This window comes from Camelus dromedarius, chromosome 14 (genome assembly GCF_036321535.1).
Source record: "Camelus dromedarius isolate mCamDro1 chromosome 14, mCamDro1.pat, whole genome shotgun sequence".
Lineage (NCBI taxonomy): Eukaryota > Metazoa > Chordata > Mammalia > Artiodactyla > Camelidae > Camelus > Camelus dromedarius.
Window position 1 is genome coordinate 67,418,123 of NC_087449.1, and position 21,919 is coordinate 67,440,041.

At 52.0% G+C, this 21,919-nt stretch overlaps 1 protein-coding gene across 5 annotated transcripts in view; it reads left to right on the forward strand.

Annotated features, from left to right (window-relative positions):
- The window catches only part of NPHP4 (nephrocystin 4), a 103,481-nt gene that overhangs the window by 49,320 nt on the left and 32,242 nt on the right, over window positions 1-21,919 (forward strand). For all 5 annotated transcript variants that reach the window (XM_064494131.1, XM_064494130.1, XM_064494132.1 and 2 more), the window contains 5 exons: window positions 1,581-1,719; window positions 17,624-17,685; window positions 19,544-19,645; window positions 21,053-21,201; window positions 21,399-21,590. In XM_064494131.1, the coding sequence (XP_064350201.1) occupies window positions 1,581-1,719; window positions 17,624-17,685; window positions 19,544-19,645; window positions 21,053-21,201; window positions 21,399-21,590 (644 nt within the window). The remainder of the gene's footprint in view (window positions 1-1,580; window positions 1,720-17,623; window positions 17,686-19,543; window positions 19,646-21,052; window positions 21,202-21,398; window positions 21,591-21,919) is intronic.

The following is a 21,919-nucleotide window of genomic DNA, read 5'->3' on the forward strand; positions in this document are numbered from 1 at the left end:
AGTGTGTGCATTTAACATAGAGTTTCAAAATGCAAAAAACTAATAGAACGGAAAGAAGAAATAGACACATTCACAGTTACAGTTGGAGATTTCAACACTCCTCTTGGAGTAAACGATAAACATGTTGATGGAAAATCACCAATGATACAGAAGACCTGGACAGGGTCATCAGGCAGCTGGAGCTGAATGGCCTTTGCAGAGCACTCCCCCAGCACAGCAGGACACGCGTTCTTCTCAGGTGCACACAGAACATTCACCAAAGTAGATGATTTTGTGCATGATTTTTTACGCAGAAAATCTCAAGGAATCTACCAGAAACTCTTACAATAAACAAAGGAGTTTAGGGAGGTTGGAGGATACAACACGGGGTCAAGATAGAAAAATCAATTGTATTTCTATATACTAACAAAGTATATACAGTTGGAAAGCAAAAATCTGAAGAATAGCATTATTTACAAAGCCATCCTCTCAGGTGCGGGATCTGTGTGCCGAAAACTGAAAAACATTCCTTTTGCTGCATGTCATTCTCACTGGTAACTCAAAGGTGAGTCAGAGGAGACCTAAATAAATGGAGAGACAGCATTTTTATGAATCAGAAGACTCAACATAATAAAGATAAAAATTCTCCTCAAATTGATCTTTAGATCTAATGCAGTTTAAATCATAATTCTTGCATGACTTTGTTTTTTGGTAGATACAGACAAGCTGATTCTAAACTTTATGTAGACAAGCAAAGGAATTAGAAAAGTCAAAATAGTTTCGAGAAGAACAATTAGGTTGGAGCGATCGTACCACACAATTTAAAGTTACGGTAGTCGACAAAAGTGCTGTTGGTAAAGGAGCCGGCACGAACGTTCACGGAACAGAATAGAGTGCCCAGAAATAAGTCACAGTCTTAGCCGTTCCCTGTAAAATTAAATATGCACCTACCATATGACCTTGCAGTCCTTCTCGTGGAGAGATGACACTTAGAGAAATGAATTATGTTCACACAGAAATATGTTCACCAATGTTCTTAGCAGCTCTATTTATAACCAGTCAAGCTGGAAACAGCCCAAATGTTCCTGAATGAGTGAATGGATAAGCCCACGCGATGCTGCTCGGCAATAAGGAGGAAAGGGCTGTCAATATACACTGTGGCTTGGATGGATCTCATCAGCATCACGGGAAGGCAGAGGAGCCGGTCTCAAAAGTTATACACCATGTGACCCCACTTAGGTGCCAGGAGACAGAGGTGGGAGCAGCTCAGTGGGGGCGGGCTGGGGTGCAAAGAGACAGCATGAGAGAGTGTTTTGGGTGGTGGGGCTGTTTTGTACCCCAAATGTGGTGGTGGTCACGTGTGTTAAAACTCAAAGAACTGTACATCAGAATAAGAAGAGGCAACGTAACATAGGTTGATGAAGGAAAGCATTCAGAACTGGGGCAGTGTTGTGATTTCTGCTCGCCTGAGGGTCTTCCTGTGATGGTGGTCTCCTGGGATTCTGACCCACAGCGATTGTTTTAGGGCCGGGGGAACTGTTCCTGGTCGAGTTGTTCCAGCGAAGGGTGCATGACTGTCATTGCTCTGCTTGTGGTCGTAGGTGAAGCAGGTGGAATCGGGGACAGTCCAGTTCCAGTACTCGCTGAGCCCCGAAGGACAGCCAGGCACGCCCACAGGGCACACCAGTGGCCCCAAGCCAGAGCGCCAGTCCTCCAGGAAGCCACCCACGTCCCCTTCAAGTAAGTATGTGCAGGGAGCTGCCTCCTCCTCCAAGAGCACGGCATGACTCCCTCTATTCCTGAGATACTTATTCTGTACGATAACATTTATCAGATGGTTGGCACAAATTGCTTTCATTTGGATCAGCTGGTTGATTTCCAGCTTAACCGTGGGGTGTAGAATCTGACAGTGATGGAGCGTGGCCCAGCCCTCTGTCACCTGTGCTCCAGCCACAGGTGAGCTCTGTCACTTGCAGCTCCCTGACCAAGGGCCTTGAGAGGTCTGTTGGTGACGCTTAAAAGGGCACTTCCTGTGGGTGTCCTGCAGACTCGGGGCTCAAGAGTGGGAGGCTGGCCAAGAGTCACAGACGGCCAGCTTTATCTTGCACTGTGAATGTAGTCGTGAGTTTGTTGTTTTTAAAAAGTTGTTTCCACTCCCCTGGAGCCCTGTCCGAGAGTGGGAGGCCACGGCCTCAGGGTGAGGCTTTCTGAAAGGGACAGAGGGCTCCCGGCAGAGTGACGCCCGTCCCGCGGGCGGTGGCGTGCCCACTCGTGTGAGTGCAGCTGTGAGCTTCATGGTGGCTGGCCCAGCACCTGCTGCTGAGGCCGGTACCTCATCTGATGGGTGCTGCTGGGTGTCCAGGGAGGGCTGGCCAGAGTCTTGGGCGCAGGTCCTCGGTTCCGGTGCAAAAGCCAGTGAGTCTGTCGTCTGGGAGTGATTTGTTATGAGGTGAGACTCTAGCTTTTAGAGACTGGTCTCCTTGACTTTAATTTCGCAATTGGCGGAAGTAGCACACTTGTTTCTCTGGCCTAGCACTTGATGTGCTGGCCTCCATCGTCATAGTCTTCCAGGATTTTCTGAGATACCTGAAACATTCAGGCACCAAAACGTAATAGCTGACTGCTCCGGGACAAACCACACAGTTAAGTCTTTTCCTCCTTTCCCGAAAGGCAGCACGTGTGGTGGGCGCCCTTCCCGGTGCTGAGTGCTGTGCTTCCCCGCTTGCTCTCGGGACTGCTGTTCACCCCAGTGTGTGCGCTGACCATGGCATCTTACGTAAGTGGTGCTGAAATGGACAGCACCCTTGTTCTTGAGAAATTGCCAGGATGGTTGCTGGAATCCTTCGCAGCGGTGGGTGGTAGGCATGTATTTTCCGCCAGAGCAGTTGAGAATAAATTTCCAATTTTATTTGATAAAGTTGAATGCATTGGAAGCATAGATTACATAGTTAGGTGAGGGCGTGAGGGCGGGGGACGTGGACCAGGGATGTCACTGGGCTCGTGGCCTGAGCTCTGGGACCTGCTGCCTAGGACAAGCTCACGTCAGGCACCTGTGAAAGGAGTCAGCAGTGCAAACCTAAGGGTCTCTGCGGGGCTCAGAGGTGCGGAGTGTTCACACAGCGCCCGGTGCACAGCACGGCTGTGACACGTGGCAGCTGCCAGGTATTATTTATTTACAAAAAATTGAAGCATAGTTGATTTACAGTGTTTCAGGTGTACAGCAAAGTGATACACATATATATTATTTTTTCATATTCTTTTCCATTGTAGATTATCATAAGGTTTTGAATATAGTTTCCTGTGCTATATAGTAGATTCTTGTGGTTTATCTGTTTTATGTATAGTAGTGTGTATCTGTTGATCCCAAACTCCTAATCTGTTCCTCCCCCACCTTTCCCCTTTGGTAACCATAGTTTGTTTTTCATGTCTGTGCATCTATTTCTATTTTGTAAGTAAGTTAATTTGCATCAGTTTTTAGATTCCACGTGTCAGTGGTATGATGTAATACTTGTCTTTCTCTATCTGATTTATTTCACTTAGTATGATTCTCCAGGTCCATCCATGTTGCTGTAAATGGCATTATTTTGTTTCTTATGGCCGAGTAATAGTCCATTATATATATGTATATATCTCACGTATTCCAGTCATCTGTCAATGGACATTTATGTTGCTTCTGTGTCTTGGCTACTGTGAATAGTGCTGCTTTGATTATTGAAGTGATTGTATCCCTTTGAATTAGAGTTTTCTCTGAATATATGCCCAGGAGTGGGGTTGCTGGATCTTATGGTAAGTCTATTTTTACTTTTTTAAGGAGCCTCCATACTGTCCTTCTATAGTGGCTGCAGCAACCTACATTCCCACCAGCAGTGTAGGAGGGTTCCCTTTCTCCACACCCTTTCCAGCGTTTATTGCTTGTAGACTTTTTGACGATGGCCATTCTGACCTACCTCACTGTGATTTTGATTTGCGTTTCTCTAGTAATTAGCGATGTTGAGCATCTTTTCATGTGCCTGTTGGTCATCTGTGTGTCTTCTTTGGAGAAATGTGTATTTAGGTCTTCTGCCCAGTTTTGGATTGGGTTCTTTGTTCTTTTTGATATTAAGCTGTGTGAGCTGTTTGTATATTCTGGAAAGTAAGCCTTGTCAGTCACATCAGTGATCTACTGAATCCTAGAGGGACCCTCTGCAAATACTTCCTCCCATTCTGTGGGCTGTCTTATGGTTTCCTTTGCTGTGCAAAAAGCCTTTAAGTTTAATTAGGTCTCATTTGTTTGCTTTTGGTCTTGTTTCCATGACTCTAGGAGACAAATCCAAATAAACATTGCTGCAATTTATGTCAAAGGGTGTCCTGCCTATGTTTTCCTCTAGGAATTTTATAGTATCCAGTCTTACATTTAGGTCTTTAATACATTTTGAGTTTACTTTTGTATATGGTGTTATAGAATGTTCTAATTTCATTCTTTTATGGGTTAGCTGTCCAGTTTTCCTACCACCGCTTATTGAAGAGACTGTCTTTTCTCCAGTGTATATTCTTGCCTCCTTTGTCATACATAAATTGACCATAAGTGTATGGGTTTATTTTTGGGCTTTCTGTCCTGTCCTATTGATCTATTTCTCTATTTTTTGTACCATACTATTTTGATTACTGTAACTTTATAGTATAAAGGAGCCAAGGAGCCTGATTCCTTCAGCTCTGTTCTTCTTTCTCAAGATTGTTTTGGCTATTCAGGGTCTTCTGTGTTTCCATTTTTTTGTCCTAGTTCTGTGAAAAATGCCTTTGGTAATTTGATAGGGATTGCACTGAGTCTGCAGATTGCCTTGAGTACTATGGTCATTTTAACAATATTGATTCTTCTAGTCCAGTGGGTTAGTTTTGATTGATTGATTTTTGTCCTAATTTGGATTATATTCATAATCCCTGCTTCTTTATAATCATAATTTTTGATAGATTGCAGATATTGTGAACTTTACCCCACCGGGTGCTGAATATTTTTGTAGTTGATAAATACTCCTGAGCTTTGGAGTCAGTCTGGCTGCTTGGGGTCTTGCCCTTGAGATCTGTCAGACAGGACCAGACGGGCATTCAGTGTAGGGTGCAGTGTTCTCCCCTCTCGGTGCTCTGCCTGATGCCCCCTGAATTATGAGGTTTACCAGCCTGCGGGAACGGCCTGTTTCTGACCTTGTGTGAGCACTGGGTCCTGGTTCCTCTGGTCTGGGGGGCGGGTTATTTCCCTGTCCTTGGGTGGTTTCCTGATCAGTGATCTGATGAATCCTAGAGGGACCCTCTGTACGGGGCTGGAGTCCTCTCTCTGCCCACCCCTCCTGTCTGGTTCTCAGCCCTGCAGACTCCAGCTTCCTTGGCCCCCTGGGCTCTGAGCTTGGTCATCCAATCAGGAGCTGCTGTGTTCTGTCTGGGTTCCCTCCCCTGCACGTCCACCTTCAGAATCACTCAGTGTGGCGATCTGGGCCAATCAGAGGGCTTCCTTTTTTTTTTTTTTTTTTAAATTTCTTCAATTTTTTAATTCTTTTTTTTTTTTTAGTGGAGGTACTGGGGGTTGAACCCAGGACCGCATGCAAGCTGAGCCCAGGCTCTACCACTGAGCTCTACCCTCCCCACTGAGGGCTTGCTTCTTCTGTTTTCTGTTCCCCAGGATCCTTTGCTGCCTGAATTCCAGTATCTTGAAAACTGCTGTTTTTTATATTTTGATAGTCTGAGAAAACTTTGTTTTGGATGGGAGGGTAAGTCTGGTCAGAAGCAGAAGTCTTTGCTGCTGTTAATGATTCCCAGGCCGTGGAAATCATCCACCCCAGGGCTGGTGGTCCCAGCTGCTTTGTGCGGAATGTGATTCCCCACCCGGGTCATCGTTTGCATGACTCTGAGTCCTGGCTCATGCCCTCTGCCTGGGAAGTGTCTCCACTGTGCACTGCATTTATTTTCTTTTAAAATATATCCTTTTTTATGTAAAAAATTACATATTCAAGAATGGCCAAGGCAATTTTGGAGAGGCTTCACCTGTCTTGATTTGCAGGGTTACCATAAAATTAGAGTGACCAGAACAACACGACAGGTACAGACATAGATAAATAAGTAACAGGACAAAATAAAAAGTGTGGTATATGACAAATTACAGATAAAGGGCATATTAATTTCCTATTATTGTGATAACAAATTACCATACACGTAGTTGCTTAAAATAGCATGAACTTACTATCAGAGTGTTCTGGAGGTCAGAAGTCCAAATTCTCACAGACTAAAGTCAAGGTCTCAGGGCTGTGTTCCTGCTGGAGGCTCTGGGGGAGGATCTGTTTCCTTGTCTTTTCCGGTTCCCAGAGGCCACCTGCATCTTTGGCCCCTTCCTCCGTCCTCTGGGGCAGCAGAGGTACATTTTAACTCTCCCGCCGCCCTGTAAGGACTGTTGTGATTGCATGGGGTCCACCCAGATCATCTGGGACAGTCTCCTCATCTCACGGTCAGCTGATTAGCTACCTTGGTTCCCTTGGCAGTGCAACACAGCATGTGTGCAGGGTCTGGGGGTTAGGGTGTGGGCCTCTGGGGCTGGGGGCACAATTCTGCCTGCCAGCGGGGCAAGGGAGGGCCAGTCAATGAACAGTCCATGTGGAAAATATAAAATCAGATCCTTATTTCATGTTGTGTACAAAAATAAATTCTAGGTGGATTATAAAACAAAACTTTACAAGTATTGGTAAATTTTAGCATGAGAAGATTGGAAAGAAGAAAGATGTTAGAAAGAGCTGTTCTGAATCAACGAAGAATAATAAACAAGATAGAATAATGGGCAAAGGATATGAAGAGGGAGTTCACAGAGAAGAAACCGGAATAGCCAGTAAACACATGAGAAAGTGCTCAGTTTCACTAGTGATTGGAGAAATGCAAATTAAAATGAGAAATGATTTCCTTCCCCTCATGTTGGGAAAACCTTGCTGTGTGACAGTACTCAGGTTAAGGAGGATTTGGGAGAAAAGCTCTCACCACGTAGAGAGGTTTGCAGTACGTGCGGCCACTTTGAGGAGCAGTTTTGTAATGTTTAGTTAATACCCTGTAAGTCAGAAATGCCATTTCTGGACACCTGTTGCAGAGGGGAAGTGGTTCATGTGACACGGGGACCTGGACGGGGATGCTTGCGACAACACTGCTTTTAGTGGCTGAAGCGTCGGAACCAGCTTGCCTGCGCCCCGGTCGGGGGATAGAGGGGAAAGCTGATTTATTTGGACAGCGGATGCTTGATTGCAGGTAAAATGCAGAGAATAGATCTCCCCACATTGTGGTGGGTAAACCTTCACAAGGAATGCTAAGTAGAGATGGACAGCTCAGCAGCCTGTAAGTGACTGGAAACTGTCACGTGTTGTTGGTGAGTGCAGACTTGCCAGCTGGATGACCTTAGACCAGTTGCTTAATGTGTCTGTCCCTCAGTTTCCCTAGCTGTCAAATGGGTGGCTTAAAGACCTAAGTATGCAAAACAAAACTTGAAGAGTCTTAGAAAAAAAATTGGAGACTATTTTTATGATCTTGGGGTTAGGAGGGCTTTCTTAAACAAGATAAGGCATAAACCAAAAGAGAAGATTGAGAAATGTGATTATGTTAAAATATAAAGCTTTAATGGACAGGGTGTGGAGAAAGGGGAGCCCTCCTACACTGTTGGTGGGAATGAAGTTTGGTGCAGCCACTAAGGAAAACAGTATGGAGGCTCCTTAAAAAACTAAAAATAGACTTACCATATGATCCAGCAGTCCCACTCCTGGGCACATATCTGGAGGGAACTCTAATTCGAAAAGGTACATGCACTCCAATGTTCACAGCAGCATTATTCACAATACCAAAATGTGGAAACAACCTAAATGTCCATCAACAGATGACTGGATAAAGAAGTTGTGATATCTTCATACAATGAAATAATGCCATTTGTTGCAACATGGATGGACCTGGAGATTGTCATTGTAAGTGAAGTAAGCTAGAAAGAGAAAGAAAAATACCATAAGCTATCACTTATTTGTTGAATCAAAAAAAAAAAAGAAGGAAACAAATGAACTTATTTACAAAACAGAAACAGATTCATAGACATAGAAAACAAACTTATGGTTAACGAGGGGAAGGGGGTGGGAAGGGATAAATTGGGAGTTCTAGATTTGCAGATACTAACTGCTATATATAAAATGGATAAACAACAAGCTTCTACTGTACAGCACAGGGAACTGTATTCAATATCTTGTAGTAACCTATAATGAAAAAGAATATGCAAATGAATATATGTATGTACACATATGACTGAAACACGATGCTGTGCACCAGAAACTGATGCAACAGTGTAAACTGACTATACGTCAATTAAAAAAACAAAAGAAAAAAAAAAACAAAGCTTTTATATGAGACGACTCTAGAAACACATTCAAAAGACGAACCTCTGACTGGAAGACATCTGCAGTACATGAAGCCATTAAGCACGAATGGAAAGGAGATTAGAAAGAAGAAAGGTTATAGAAAGAGCTCCTCCAGGTCAATAAGAAGTCGTTAAACAACTGAAAAGAAAAATGGCCAAAGGTTATCAGGGGTTGTACAGGGGATTCGATGCCTAAGGGTCCGTCCAGGTGCTCGGGCTGCCTGGCCGGGCAGATGCTCCCCAGCTGCCGTCGGCTGTCATCAGCCTGGTCGTCACCGAACCACTGCTGGTGTCATCCTTCTGTGTGACACGTGCTCATACCCCTTTGTACCACCCGCCCAGTTAAACGCAGGTCCAGAGTCTTACTGGAAGCAAGGCGACCAGCAGGTCAGGAGCAAAGGCAGTATCTGCACAGAGCAACTGTTGACCCCAGAGTCCCTGATGGGCACAGACCGGTGCCCGTGACACCATCCAGGGAAGCAGATTCCCACTGGGCTGGGGAAGGTCAGTGTTGGCCCTGCTGCTGCCACTTTATGCGAGCCATTCTGGAAGAGGTAGGTTTGCTCAGTGCCCCCCACCCCCCATATCCATTCAGCAAACTCACTGAGAGTCTGTGACGTGCCAGGTACACTTCTAGGCTCCTGTCCTCATGGGGCTTATGTTTTAAAAAGAGACAATAAGTGAACACACTAGCCAGTGTTTTAGGTAGCAAAAGGAAAACCGTACCACTCTGGCCTTGGCTGCTGATAGGAAGCTGTGTGCACGTGGGGCGGGGAGCGTGTGGGGTTTTCTGCTCAATACTGCTGTGCGTATAACCTTGCTCTGAAAATAAAGTCTATCAAAGAGTAAGACAGAATAGCAGGTGGGGAACTTCACAGTCAGTGCCTGTCTTGATGTGATTAACTTGTGTTCAGGATTTATGTTTCTGTTTCCATATTTGAGGTCCACGTGCGGCCGAGGCCAGGAGACCTCAAGGCCAGACAGTAAATGTTTCAGGCTTTGTGGGCCAGACAATGTCTGTCGTAGTTGCTCCCCTCTGCTGGTGTGCAGTGAAAGCCACAGATGGCGTGTAAATGAACAGGCAGAGCTGTGTTCTGATAAAACTTTACTTATAAGCACTGATTGTGGGCCAGACTTGACCAGGGGGCCATGATTTGCAGCTCCTTTCTTTTTGCTTGTGTCTTTGAGCACGCTGCTTGTGTAAAATGAGTGCTTAGGGTTCTCTGGACACACAGAAACAGTGGGATACACATGGGAAGAGGAAGAGGAAGAGGTTTATTACGAGAAACTGGACCGCACACTCAGGGAGGCCGAGAAGCCCCATGACTACCGTTGGCAAAGCTGGAACCCAGGAGGGCTGGTGGGGTGGTGCAGTCCGCACCCAGAAGCCTGAGAACCAGTGGCGTCGGTGATGTAGATTTCACCTGGGTCTGAAGGTCTCAGAACGGGGGATCCCAGGGCAGGAGAGCGATGTCCCAGCTCTGTGGTCAGCCGAGGGGCCGAGGTGTTCCTTCCTCCACCTTTTTGTTTTGAGTAAACCCTCCCCAGATTCCATGATGTGCACCCCCACCCCCACCCCCAACACGGGGAAGGGCAAAGGCTCTACTGAGTCACTGTTCGAGTGCCAATTTCACCTGGAAACACCTTTGCAGACACACCCAGGATAATGTGGAAGCAAGTATCTGGGTGCCCCATGAGCCCGTCAGGTTGGCACTTCAAATGTTAAGCATTTTTTCTGTGCTTTCGACTAGTTTAAACAAAAGGCAGGACCTGTCCCGTGAAGGTCTAGTGGAACTCAGCTGTAAAGCCTTCGGGAATCTGGTGCCTTTGAAGGGATGTTTTGACAACCGGTCAAGTTTCTGTTGGTGGTTACTGGTCTGCTTGGGTTTTCCAGCTCATCACGTGGGTACCTTTGGGGTACACACTCTAGAAAAATGGTCCGTTTGGTTGCATTCACAAAGATACTGGGATAAAACTGTACCTGATTTAAAAATTCTGATTTGCATTGTTAAATAACAGAACCCAACCGAGTAAAATTTAAAGCTCTGATTGGCTGTATTGAGCGAGGCGTGACTCGGGCCGCATCCCACCTTGCCAGGAGGAGGGCTCCTAGGAGCCGTGCAGAACGGAAGGCTCACAGGCAGAAGGGGTGGGGCTGCGGAGAGAGCGGGTTACCTGTCCTTCCTCTGGGAGGTGACGAGGGCCCGCGTGGCAGTGACCTCCCTGATGCCGACCGGGCAGCGCCAGCCTGGCCGCTGAGACCGCGTCCCGGGGGAAAGCTGGAGCTGCACTGGGTGGGCGGCTCAGCCCTGGCTTGGTGACGCTGACTGAGCACAGGTGACTCTGCACTGGGCCTGTCGTTTTTTTTGAACAGTATCTACGATTAGATCCCCCTTCTCGTTCCGAGTATTTTGGCGGGCCTCCTGTTCTGGGTCGGGCTGACGGGAGGCGTCTGCCTTTCATCACTCCCCACGAGGATTAGCTCTTGGTTCCCCTCGTTGGTTCCCCTGTCCTTTGTTTCTGAGTTTCTAATTGTATCTTTAATTTTCATGAACTTAACTAAAATTTAATTCTGTATGCTTTTATCAAGTCCGTCCTCTTAATTTTTAAAAAAAACCTTTTAAAAGTTGAATGCTTTGTGTTTTTCCTGTTTATCGGCTTCGTAATCGTCCCAGCTGAGGTTCTGCAGTTTTCTTCCAGGTCCAGTGCGGACCCTGCTTCGTACATTTTGAGCTGTAGGATTCTTGTTTCCTCACTTGTTGATTCCCATTTCTGTTGCCTTTTACCTAGAATTTAGAAGTGTTTTAAAATATTCCCACGTTAAAAAAATGTATACATACTAAACTTTTCTTGCCCTTTCGGAGGGAAACTCACCCTCATCTTTAGGACCCTGCTCCGCTGTCTGCTCCCTGGCACGGCCTCCCTCCCACGTCTCCCACCCCTTTGGAAACCCCGCTGTTTATTTTGTATCGTTGTTTGTTTGCCGAGTGGCTTCCGTCTGCTGCTGCTCCTGGGGTGTCTTGGTCCAGCTCACTGTGGTAACAGATAGTTCCCAAATCTCCCCAGTTTAAAACAACAAGGTGTATTTCCTCCTCTCCCCCGACATCCTGGTGGGTTGGTAGTGGCCCTGCTCATCGTGATCCCAGCTGGCGCTTGTTATCTTGAGTCCTGCGGGTTCCCACGCCACAAAGAGTGAGGTCTGAAAAGGATCTGGTTCCAGCGGGTCAGTGCTCCGGCCCGGAAGTGACCCCATCACTCCTCCCAGCTCCTGGGCTGGAGCCGGTGCGCGGCCCCTCCAAGCCGCAGGGCTGCGCCCGGAAGAGCCTCGGGGCGGATGCTTGTCCGACGCTAGAGACGATCCCAGGGGCATCTCCCGATCGGGGGGCCGAGCCCATGTCTCTCCCTGTGGCTCAGCAGAGTCCTGCCCCTCCTAAAGCCCTCAGCCCTGTGGGTAGAGAAATGGGTCCATCAGGCCTTTTCCGTACGAGGGGTAGAAACTCAACTCAAAGTAGCTTAAACAGAGAGGGAGCTGATGGGCTCACCGACAGAGAAGCCCTGGGGTGAGGCCGGGCTGCATCCTGGCACTTGGGTGATGTGGTGAGGACCCGGCGTGTCTGTCTGTCTGTCTGTCTCCCACTCCCCCCCACCCCCCGTCCACTCACCCTCGAGCTCTCAGTGTTGACTGCCTTCCAGGGAGGGTGTCCCTGCGTGGCGGCTCCGGGAGCTGATCGGCTATCCCTGCGCTTAGAGCTTCTTTTACTCAGTCATTCCAGTGGAAGTCCTGAGGGGGAGCCCCTCGCTCTGCGCAGTCACCTGCCTGTGCCCTGGATGCCTGTGATGGGGACAGGCTGGGACAGCCCGTCTTGGGTCACACACCCTCTCTCGGTGTGGGGTTGGGCCAGCCCACCGTGACCACAGGCTTGAGGACTGGGGGCTGATTCCCCAAAGGGACACCATCGGTGCTGCTCTTGGAAGAGAGGGTGGTTCAGGCGGGCGAGACTGGCAGATGTCCCTCGATGACCCCTGTCCTGGGTCATTCCCTGTCCTCGGCTGCTTCCACGGTGTAGTTGGATCCCAGCTCTGACCAGCTTTTCCTGCATTCCTTGATCTTTGAATGAGCAGAGATTGGTAGCTCCTGCCAGTGAGAACCCGGCCCGTGCTCTGGAGGCCCACTGTCTCCACTTCCAGACGGACTGCTGGGCACAGAGCAGGGTTTGGGGGGCAGGGGCCCCTCCTGGGGAGGGCTTCCCTACAGAGGTCGCTCGCTTCGGGCTTGAGACGGGCTCTGTTGCCCACTGAGCTGCACCTCCTTCTGGGCGGCCGGGCCAGCGGTGTTGTTCTCCCGTGCGCGGGACTCCCTGAGCCGCAGCGTGGCTTGTCAGCGCGGAGCTGTTGGGGGCACATGGCCTTAGCTTTTTGTCGGAAGATTTACTGCGTGTCCTTGGCAGCCAGGGGCAGGTGTCTGGTGGCAGGTCAGGCGTTTGCTCTGGTGCAGCCGTGCGGTAGCAGCATTGGCTGTTCTTCTGCTCCTGTTTGGGGACCAGCGGATCTGCATGGATGGACCCCGATTCCATTTGGTTTATTTAATTTGGATTTATCGCTGCATTCATGCCACGTTAATGTGATCGCCTTCATCCTAGGTTCCAAGCATTTGAAAACATTGCCTCCCCAAGATCTAATATAGGAGACTTAAATATCCGCTGGTGGTTAACTTACGATGGAACTTTTCCTACTTCAATATTTTACCAACTTATATGGGTCCTTTGGAAATCTTAACGGTATGCGGCTGTCACTTTAAGTGAGGTGCTTTGGCTTTCTGTTATAAATTAGCCTTTTTATTTTTTTTCTGCAAAATTACAAGGGCACAAAGGTCCATCCATCAACCTCCATGAAAAGGCGGCGTGGGGCCACTAGAGGGCGCTCAGTCTTCAGTTTTCGGAACTTGGAATTTCCCTGACCCATATTTTGCTTTTGAATATTCTGGTGGTGTCAGAATTGTGGTGTGTTTGCTTAAAAAATGTGAAAACAGCCATGTAGAAGGGGTCACTGAAAATACGCAGTAGTTATGGTGTTTCCCAGAGTTGAACTGAGCCAGATACTTGACACGGTGGTGACCTTTTGTGCTGTGGACGCCGTGGGGCACGTCCTCCCCGACAGGCACTCCCGGGCCCTGGATCGTGTCCTCCTGGAAATCACGCAGCAGTAGGGAGGGCTAAACCTGTCGAGCAGGGGATGGGAGTTGAAGCACCAGGAACCCGAGGGCACGTTCTACAGAGCGCGTTGGTGAGAGGTTCAGAGTGACGGCTTCCAGGAGGGCGATGATGCTTCTGAGCCTGGTCCTTGAAGGTGACCCCATCCCCAGGGCTACGGGCACGTCACGCACTGCTCGCTCCTCTCGGGCCTGATTAACCGAGATGGGGCATGTCTGGGTCTCAGATTCCTTCAGCACAGAGACCCAAGCCCACTCCCTCGTCCAGCTGTCCCCTGACCTCTTCCTAGACTTTGCTCACCTCCCCCATTCCTGTGATCAAAGTCTGGGGGAGAATGCCTTTGTAAGCCCAGATAATCAGGAATAAGGGCTTTTCAACTGGGTTTGCCTTGTGAATTCTTAGTGTCTGGAGCACCATTAACTACGGAGTGAGCCTTTATTTTTAAGGTCTGACAAAGAAGCTGTTTCCACGGTCTTTACTGAGATCGCGGCGATAGTGTCTTTGGCTGCGATGACCCCGTCCTCCCCTGCGCCTGTGGGGCCAGCTGGTTGGCCCCGTCCTGTAACATCCCTGGACTCCCACCTCCTGGTATAAGGCCTGCACCCCACCCCCAGCCCACCCCCGCCTTGTCCTGAGCTGCCCGGTTGCTAAGCAACAGCCGCCTCTCCCTTCAGCTCAGCACCGGCAGGTCTGTCTGCTGAGCTGAGCAGCGTTTTCCTCCGTGAACCCCCATCGTCAGGCTCTGCTGGCTTAGTCTCCTTTCCTGGGTTCAGCCAAGAGCGCGCTCTGGAAAGCGGCTTGCACGTGGGGTAAAGGGCTTCAGTGCTGCCTCCTATGCAGGGCCTGCTTCTGGTTGGTGGTCAGCAGGAGGGTGCCGATGGGGACCCCACTGGCATTCCCAGGGAAGACACTGGCCAGGCCTCTGCTCTCTCCAGCCTGAAGGGTGTCTTCAAGCCCACTGCCTGATCGCCATTTGTCTGGGTACTTACTTTGTGTCTTTCTGTGGCTAGAAGTGTTGACTTGAAAAGTAGCCCCTCTTGCCCCGGAGCGTGAGCTGTCTTCAGATCTGTGTGGTCCTGAACCCCCACCCCCCGCCACAGGGTGCAGCTGTGTGACCCAGCCCAGGTTTGGGGCAGACCACAAGCCCCCGCCTGGCCTTGTAGTCAAGGGTAGGGCATTTGGGCTTCTAGCAGCCGAAATGACGGAAGAGAGGACCAGACAATGGAGCTTCTGGTGATGGTGCTTTTCAGCGAGTGGAGGTTGATGAGGGGGTAATGGGGTGTCAGGGAAATGAACCTTCAGATAGTGGCAAAGCCGGCCGCACCTGGACACGTGGGGCTCGCCTTCTTCTCAAGCAATCAGCGTGGCCCTGTCCCCATCGCGGTGGGCTCAGGGAGCCTGGGGGCCGCTGACTCTGCTCCTCCCAAGGCTGAGGTGTCCCTGAGCTGCCCAGAGCGCCTGGCAAAGCCGTCGTCTCTGAGTTCCTGCGCTCTTCTAATGCCCAGGTGACTTACCTGAACCAGAGCCCTGCGGTGCCACGGCCAGACAGACGCCGATGTTACTGCCGGCGGGGGAGAGGAGGGGCCCGGGGTGCAGTCAGCAGCTCCTGCCTGGACAGCCACGCTCGGTGCTGGGCCCCCTTGTGTCGTGGGTTCAGCCGGGAGCGTTGTCATGAAGACACACCAGATAATGACCAGTAAACCAGGATTTCAGTTCTTTTAAGCTCCGCAGGTGACGCAGGAACACACGCTTACGTGTGTAAAGGGGGAAGCCCAGCCTCGCTGCTCCGGCTGCTCCGTGAGTTTCAGCAACTTCCCTGCGCGCCTTCGCCCACGCGCGGTTCTCTCTCTCTTTTCCTTTAATGCAGCCGGGCTTCGATTCGGCGGCTGGCTGGTGACTTGTTTCTCGCTCTGTAACTTACCTCGGCAACATCGCACGTCAGGACCCACCTGTCAGCCTCCCCCTTTTCGCTGGCTTCCGTGCTCTGCACACGGACCTGCCCGCTTTCATTTAAGGGCTCCATTTTCGGGGGCATGTGGGCCATTCTGATGGCTGTTTTCCGCGGTGCTGCCGTGGAGGCCCTTGTGCACGTGTCCCACACACACCACCCACGTCACTGCACACTCGGCCTTTGCACACACATGAGTGGCCCCACGGCTTGGTCTTGCCCACCCTGGTTGCTCTCAGCCTGGTCCTGCTCTGTGGTAGAAGGCGGGCTTCCCAGTCAGACCCCCACACCTGCACTGTGGCTTTTGGGAGACTTGGACACGTCTGGAGGACACCGTGTCCCTGGGTGAGCCTGTTAGAACAGTTTGAGAAGCAACTTAACCAGTGGCCACCATGTGGCACATTAAAGCAAAAAGACTTGAAACCGAGTTATTTTATGGTTTCCATGTATTTTCTCTCAGCCCGTGCCTCCCTGGGCTGTGTGGATCCTGGGGTCACCAGCGGTTGTCATTTTAATCCGCTGCCAAAGCCTTTCCTGTGCTGTTGATTCTCTAGGAAGATAAGATTGCCCACGTTGTGATGTAAAGAATTACCTTTAAAAACACAGCGCAGCACCCAGCTGAGACAACGTGGGGAAAATAAAAGAGCTTGTGGGCCATTTCCAGGGGGCTTAGATGGTTTAACTCTCCGCAGCGTGAATTTCGACCTTCCTCGACCGGGGGACGGAGGCACGAGGGCCGGGCTCCGAGCACCAGCCTCTCTGAGCAGAGGAGAGCGGAGCTGTTTCCTGCAGTTTTCCCCTCGTTACCACAATCAGCCTGTGGAGTTTTCAGTCTCTGTTTTGGGTGGAACGGGGAGAACGCCGCGTCTGCCCTCCTGTTTCACCTTTCAGGCTGCTTCAGGGAGGAGGGCGGGGGCAGTGAGCGGCTGCACTGAGCCCTGAAGGTGTCTGGGGAGAAGCTCGTGGTTTCGCGGACAGCGGGCCCCGGCAGAGCCCTCGTCTGCGTTTTGCTTCCAGTGCGGTGACGTCTTTCCTGGGAGGCGAGGCTTGCTCGACGGTGTGCTGACTCCCTTTGAAGTGCGTTTGTTTCAGGACCCGAAGGCTCCTTGGGTTGCAGCGTTCCCGAGTTCTTTGGAACCACGTTAACTTGGCTGCTTCGAAAGGGGCTGGGTGGAGTGGCCCGGGTCAGGCGGGCAGCCCCCACCGTTGGCTGGAGGTGGCGAGGCTGGTGGGTGAAGGCATGAGAGATTCAGCGTGTCGGGGATGATCTTGAGGAGATGGGGGGCCCTGGGCCCCCCAGCCAGGCTGAGAGTCTGGGCGGTTTAGGGGACTCCTGCAGGGGAGCGGGCCCGGGATGGGGCGCGGGAGCAGCACAGGTCAGCACCAGCCTGGCCCTTCCCTGGGCCACCGCGTGGCGACCGTGCCTGGGGAGTCTGCTCCCTCCTCAGGCGGGGGCCTCGGGGCCTGCAGGAACCAGCCTGGCCTCAGCCAGGGCAAGGGGACCCCGCAGAGGACTGGCCTCGACTCCTCTTGCCACTGACACACCCACACTAGCACCCCTGTAGCGAGTGGGACTCAGGAGACAGGCTGTGCTTGGGGCATCAGCGGGGCCGTGAGTGATGGAGAACGCAGCCCTGCTGCGACGTCTGGCACGTGCACCTGCGTGGCTGCTGAGAAGTTTCTTATTTAACAAAACAGCAGGGGAGCCCCAGCCCAGGAAGCGCCAGCCTGGGTGGACGTCAGAGCTCGGCTCCCGGGAGGCCAGGGTGCATGAGTGAGTGAAAGGAGGACGAGCCCCAGGGTGAGCCCCCGAGGGCCTTCGGTGTCTGAAACTGTGTCTCACGGAGCTCACGGATGCAGGAGCAGGAGCAGGGAGAATGAGGCCGGGCAGAGTGCAGAGCGAGCCCAGGTTCCACCCCCAGGCGGTGACTCGGTCCACTTCGCATCATCCCCAAGTCTACTCCACGCACTGAGCGCGGCTCAGCTCTGAGCAACAGCGCCATTACCACCAGCCCCGACTGAGCCAGGCTCGGGTGCCCTCACCCCACCCAGGGTGACGGCCCCCTCCCTTCCCCATGTGCTTCCTCCCAGGTCCTCCAGCACCACCGCCCCAGGGGCTCGCCGCCCCGCAGGACTCGCCTGTGGGACCAGGGGTAAGTCCAGGCCCCAGGGGCCTGTTTCAGAACTCCAGAATCAATTATTTAAAGGTTCTGGGGGCAGGAAAGTCCTCCTTGCATCTTTAAAAACAGCTGATGGCCTATTTTCTTTTGTGGGGCTGGGAAGGGTCCTGGAGAGCGAGAGGGGCGGGCCCGGCCGCGGAGGGGGAGGCGTCCTCAGCCCCTCCTGCCCGCGCGCTGGCCTCTGGTGGTTGTTGATTGTCTTCCAGTTGGCCGTCAAAGGCCTGTTTCAACACTTAAATGATGTGTTCTCCCTGCAATTATGTCTGATGGCTGAGAACCACTCAAGACTGCATGGCCTGGATTTTTCTTTCCCCCGAGATGCTGAGGGGTGGTCTTCACCCCCTCCCTCTGCTAGGGGGTGGTGTCTGGCAGTCACCAGCGCTCAGGGCAGTGAGGCTGAGGCTTCCCCGGGCACCAGCCAAGCCCGTATGCCGAGCACAGCCAACAGAGGCCCGGCGTGTTGACGGCCACCCGCTGGAGGACAGACGTCTCCCCCGGGTGCTGGCAGTGCGTGTGGCCCCCTCTCTGGAGTCCTGAGCTGGGTGTGGGGCTGCCCCTGGCTCTGGGCTGGCTCTGGCCGCGTGGGTTTGAAAGTCAGAGTTGGCTTGTCCTTCCCATGACTTTGCCAACATTGCCCTGGAAACTGACTTTCTAGAGAAGTTGAGTAATTGAGTACCAAAGGCCGTCCCCAGGAAGTGGCTTTCATGGGCACCAGGCGGCCTGGAAACCAATCCAGAAGTGGATGTGGTCCTTGCCTGAAGACACGTTTGGCGACAGGCTCCCGAGCTCCCTGCTGCCTGTCCCAGCATCTTCCCTCAGTGGTTTCCATGTTGCCCCACGTGTTGAGGGACCACAGAAACAGCGCCTCCCACCCCGGAGGCAAGAGAGGCTCGCGACAGCTTGTGGGGCCTGAGGGGCCTGAGCACGACCCTAGAGACCTTCTCTGCCCCTGAGATGCTACCCGGCCGGGCCTCCCAGTGCTGCCCGAGCCCCTCACCCTTTCTTCCACACCTCTTCACGTGTTGGGTCCCTCTCTGGGCCAGCTGTCATCACTGACAGCAGATGTCCCATTTATAATGTGTACATTATAAATAGGGACCAGGATTTGAGAGATGGCTCTTCAGTAGAGTGGGGGTCCTCCATCTCTGCACACCAGCCTTTTACGGCAGCATTCGTTTTCCAGACATTTGTAACATTTATAGGAGGCTCGCCATGTGCTGGGTACTGAGCCAAGTCCTTTCTCACGGTAGTCCTGGAACTTAGGTGTTGTCAGCATCCCCATTTTACAGGTGAGGAGACCGAGGCAAAAAATGGTTAGGTGACTTGTCTGCAGTCATGTGACAGCCAAGTGGTAGAGCGGGGATCCCAGTGCCTGCGTCGGCTGCTGTCATGGTCATTGCCTCCACAGACAGGTTCACATCGTAGAAACACAGGTAGTTAAGTTGGAAGGGGTCCTGGAGATGCTCAGTTCAGGGATGGATGTGAAACCCAGAGAGGTTCAGAGACCAGCCGGCTTTGCAGCCCACGGGTGGCTGAGGACCCGGCTTCCCTGGCCATCTCGCCTTCCCCACCTGCTTTTCCTTGTTAATGATTTTTATTCAAACGTTACAGTCTGGGAGAGATCTCAGAGTTGCACGTCTCAATAATTAGAAGAGAAGAAATTAGGAAGGGTTTTGGATTCCAGTCACAACCAGATCTCAGACCTTGCTGCCTTTTGTGGCTACATCGAGGGTCCTCCTTCCTTCCGAAGTCTTTGTGCCAACGTGGGCGGGAGGGGCTTGTGAAGTTGTGAGTGCATTTTATCATCTGACCCAAGCTTTTTTGCCTTCAGTTGTCACTCTCCCAGCTGGCGGCTTCCCCGCAGTCCCCGGCCCAGCGCCACTCACCCTCTTCCTGGCAGCCCCAGGGCCCCGCACGCTCCCTGGCCCAGCAGGTAGGTGTGTGCGCCCCACTCCCGTGCTGCCTCCTTCCCGGGCTTGGCTCCAGACTCCTGACTTGGGCTGAAGTCTCTGACTTGGCGAGCTGTGCTGGGCCTCGGCGAGGTGGCCGAGACCTTTGTGGGTTCCCTGGGGTGCGGGTGTAGGGGCAGGGCTGGGCAGCACCTCCTTCCCCAGCGCATGCTTGCCACCATTCCGTCTTGGCGACCAAGGGGCCTGCGGTCTGGGAGCTTTTCCTGCCGCAGGGCTTGACTTAGGCTTTTGCTCAACCCGAGAAGACAAAGTTAAACTGCCTTCAGATCTCTGTACATCAGCGAAAAGGAAAGTTTCTCCAGGGATGGAAACAGAGGCCGATCCAAGCTGCCAGCTCCCCTCCAGGAGAGTTCGCGAAGCCCACCACCCCGATTCCAGGGGAGCCGAAGGGCCGAAATAGGCTTGTTTCCTTCCACTGACCTCAGGGGGTTCACACAGGGTTTGCTGGTTCCCCTGCAAACTGCATCTCCCATTTTGCCCTGGGGGTCTGTTGAGGAGAAACGGCTCTACTTAATTACTTACTAGAAAACACTCTCAGTGCCGTGAAGTGCCTTCTTCCAGAATGTATCTGGGGCTCACGTGTTTGTGAAGAGCCTGCCTCTCGTGTTGCTGGCCCGAGGCCTGTGCTCTTGCCTCGGGTCACGTGGTGTTCCTTCTGCACTGAGACGGGAAATTTGGGAAGCGAGCTTGAGAGAGAACATTCCAGATTCCAGGCAAGCTCTTCATGTAAATCGACGCCTCCTGCTTGGGAGGGAAATGCAAGGCGGAACGCGGGTGACCGCCTGGAGCGTTCGGGTGACGTGGGGACAGGGGAGCGCCTGCACACGAGCTGGGGGCTCGTCCCACAGGCTGTCTTGTGCCGTTGGAGGTGGTTTCATTTTTCTGTTCCACAGATGTGGCCGTGGCTTTGACATTAATTTGACTTCTCAGGCATCAGATGTCCCCCGTGCTACTGAGCTGTTCATAAAATTGATGATTCTTTCCTCACTGCTTTTTAAAAAAAATTTCTTCTCTTCTTTTTTTTTTAATTGAGGATGAGAGAAGTAATTAGGTTTGTTTGTTTGTTTGTTTATTTAAATAGAGGTACTGGGGACTGAACCCAGGACCTTGTGCATGCTAAGCACACACTCTACCACTGAGCTAAACTCCCCCGCTTGCTTCTTGACTCACATAAAATCCAAGATGCCCAGGTAAATCCTAATTTCAGAGAAACAACAGTTTTCAGCGTGTCCAGGACGCTGTGTGGGACGCCCTTGTGTTACCTGAGATCACAGTGCAGCTCAGCCGCCTGTGCGTTCGCTTGTCCAGGTGTCCTGGGTTTCATGCTGGGGTCCTCGGCGGCCTCACCTGGGCCCCATCTTGTTCGGCAGGAGTCCCCCTTGGAGGGCAGCATCTCTCACCTGGAAGCTGACCTGGGGCAGACGTCCTGGGCCCTGGGGATGCCCGCTGCTGACCAGCTGCGGGAGCTGCCGTTCGCGCCTGTGCACGCCCCGCCCGTCGTGGGGACCCAGGCCAGGAGGTGAGCAGCTGGCCGGGGGGCCCCAGGCGAGTGCTGTGCCGCTGAGGCCATCGGACTCTCTGAACAGCAGGCTTTCCCGCTTTCCCCAGAGAGGCGGATCCCGGATCCCATGTCCCGGATCCCATGTCCCGGATCCCGGTGCTGCCTCTCGGCCGGCCCTGTCCTGGAGGCTGGCTCAGGGGGTCTTCCTGTTCCAGCTCTGGGGGGAAGCTCTCGCGAGCATCCATGGTCCTGCTGCAGTCGGCCGGCTTTCCCGAGATTTTGGACGCCAATCAGCAACCAGCCGAGGCCGTGAATCCTGCGGATCCTGTGAAATTCAACCCTCAAAAGGAAGAATCAGACTGCCTACAAAGCAATGAAATCGTGCTACAGTTTCTTGCCTTTAGCAGGTGGATCCTTGACTATTTTGTCTGTTACTCTTTGCCTGGCTTTTGCGTTTCTTGTGTGGAGGAAGAACTTATGTGTGGTTCTGACCTGGCGGAACTCTGTGATCGGGTCACATTAGGTTAAGGAGTGCTGTCTGTCTTTATTTCTGTTTGGCTCGGACCCACCCGCAGCCATTTCCAAATGCTGTAAGACCTGCTTTGACGGTCTGCTGTGGTCCTTAATGAAAACAGGGACAGCGAGTTGGCCGGTCCCCGGGCACGGATGTAGCTCCGAGACCAGGTTTCTCCAGCCACGCCTGAACTGGGGGCAGGTCCGGCGGGCTCCCCGAGGT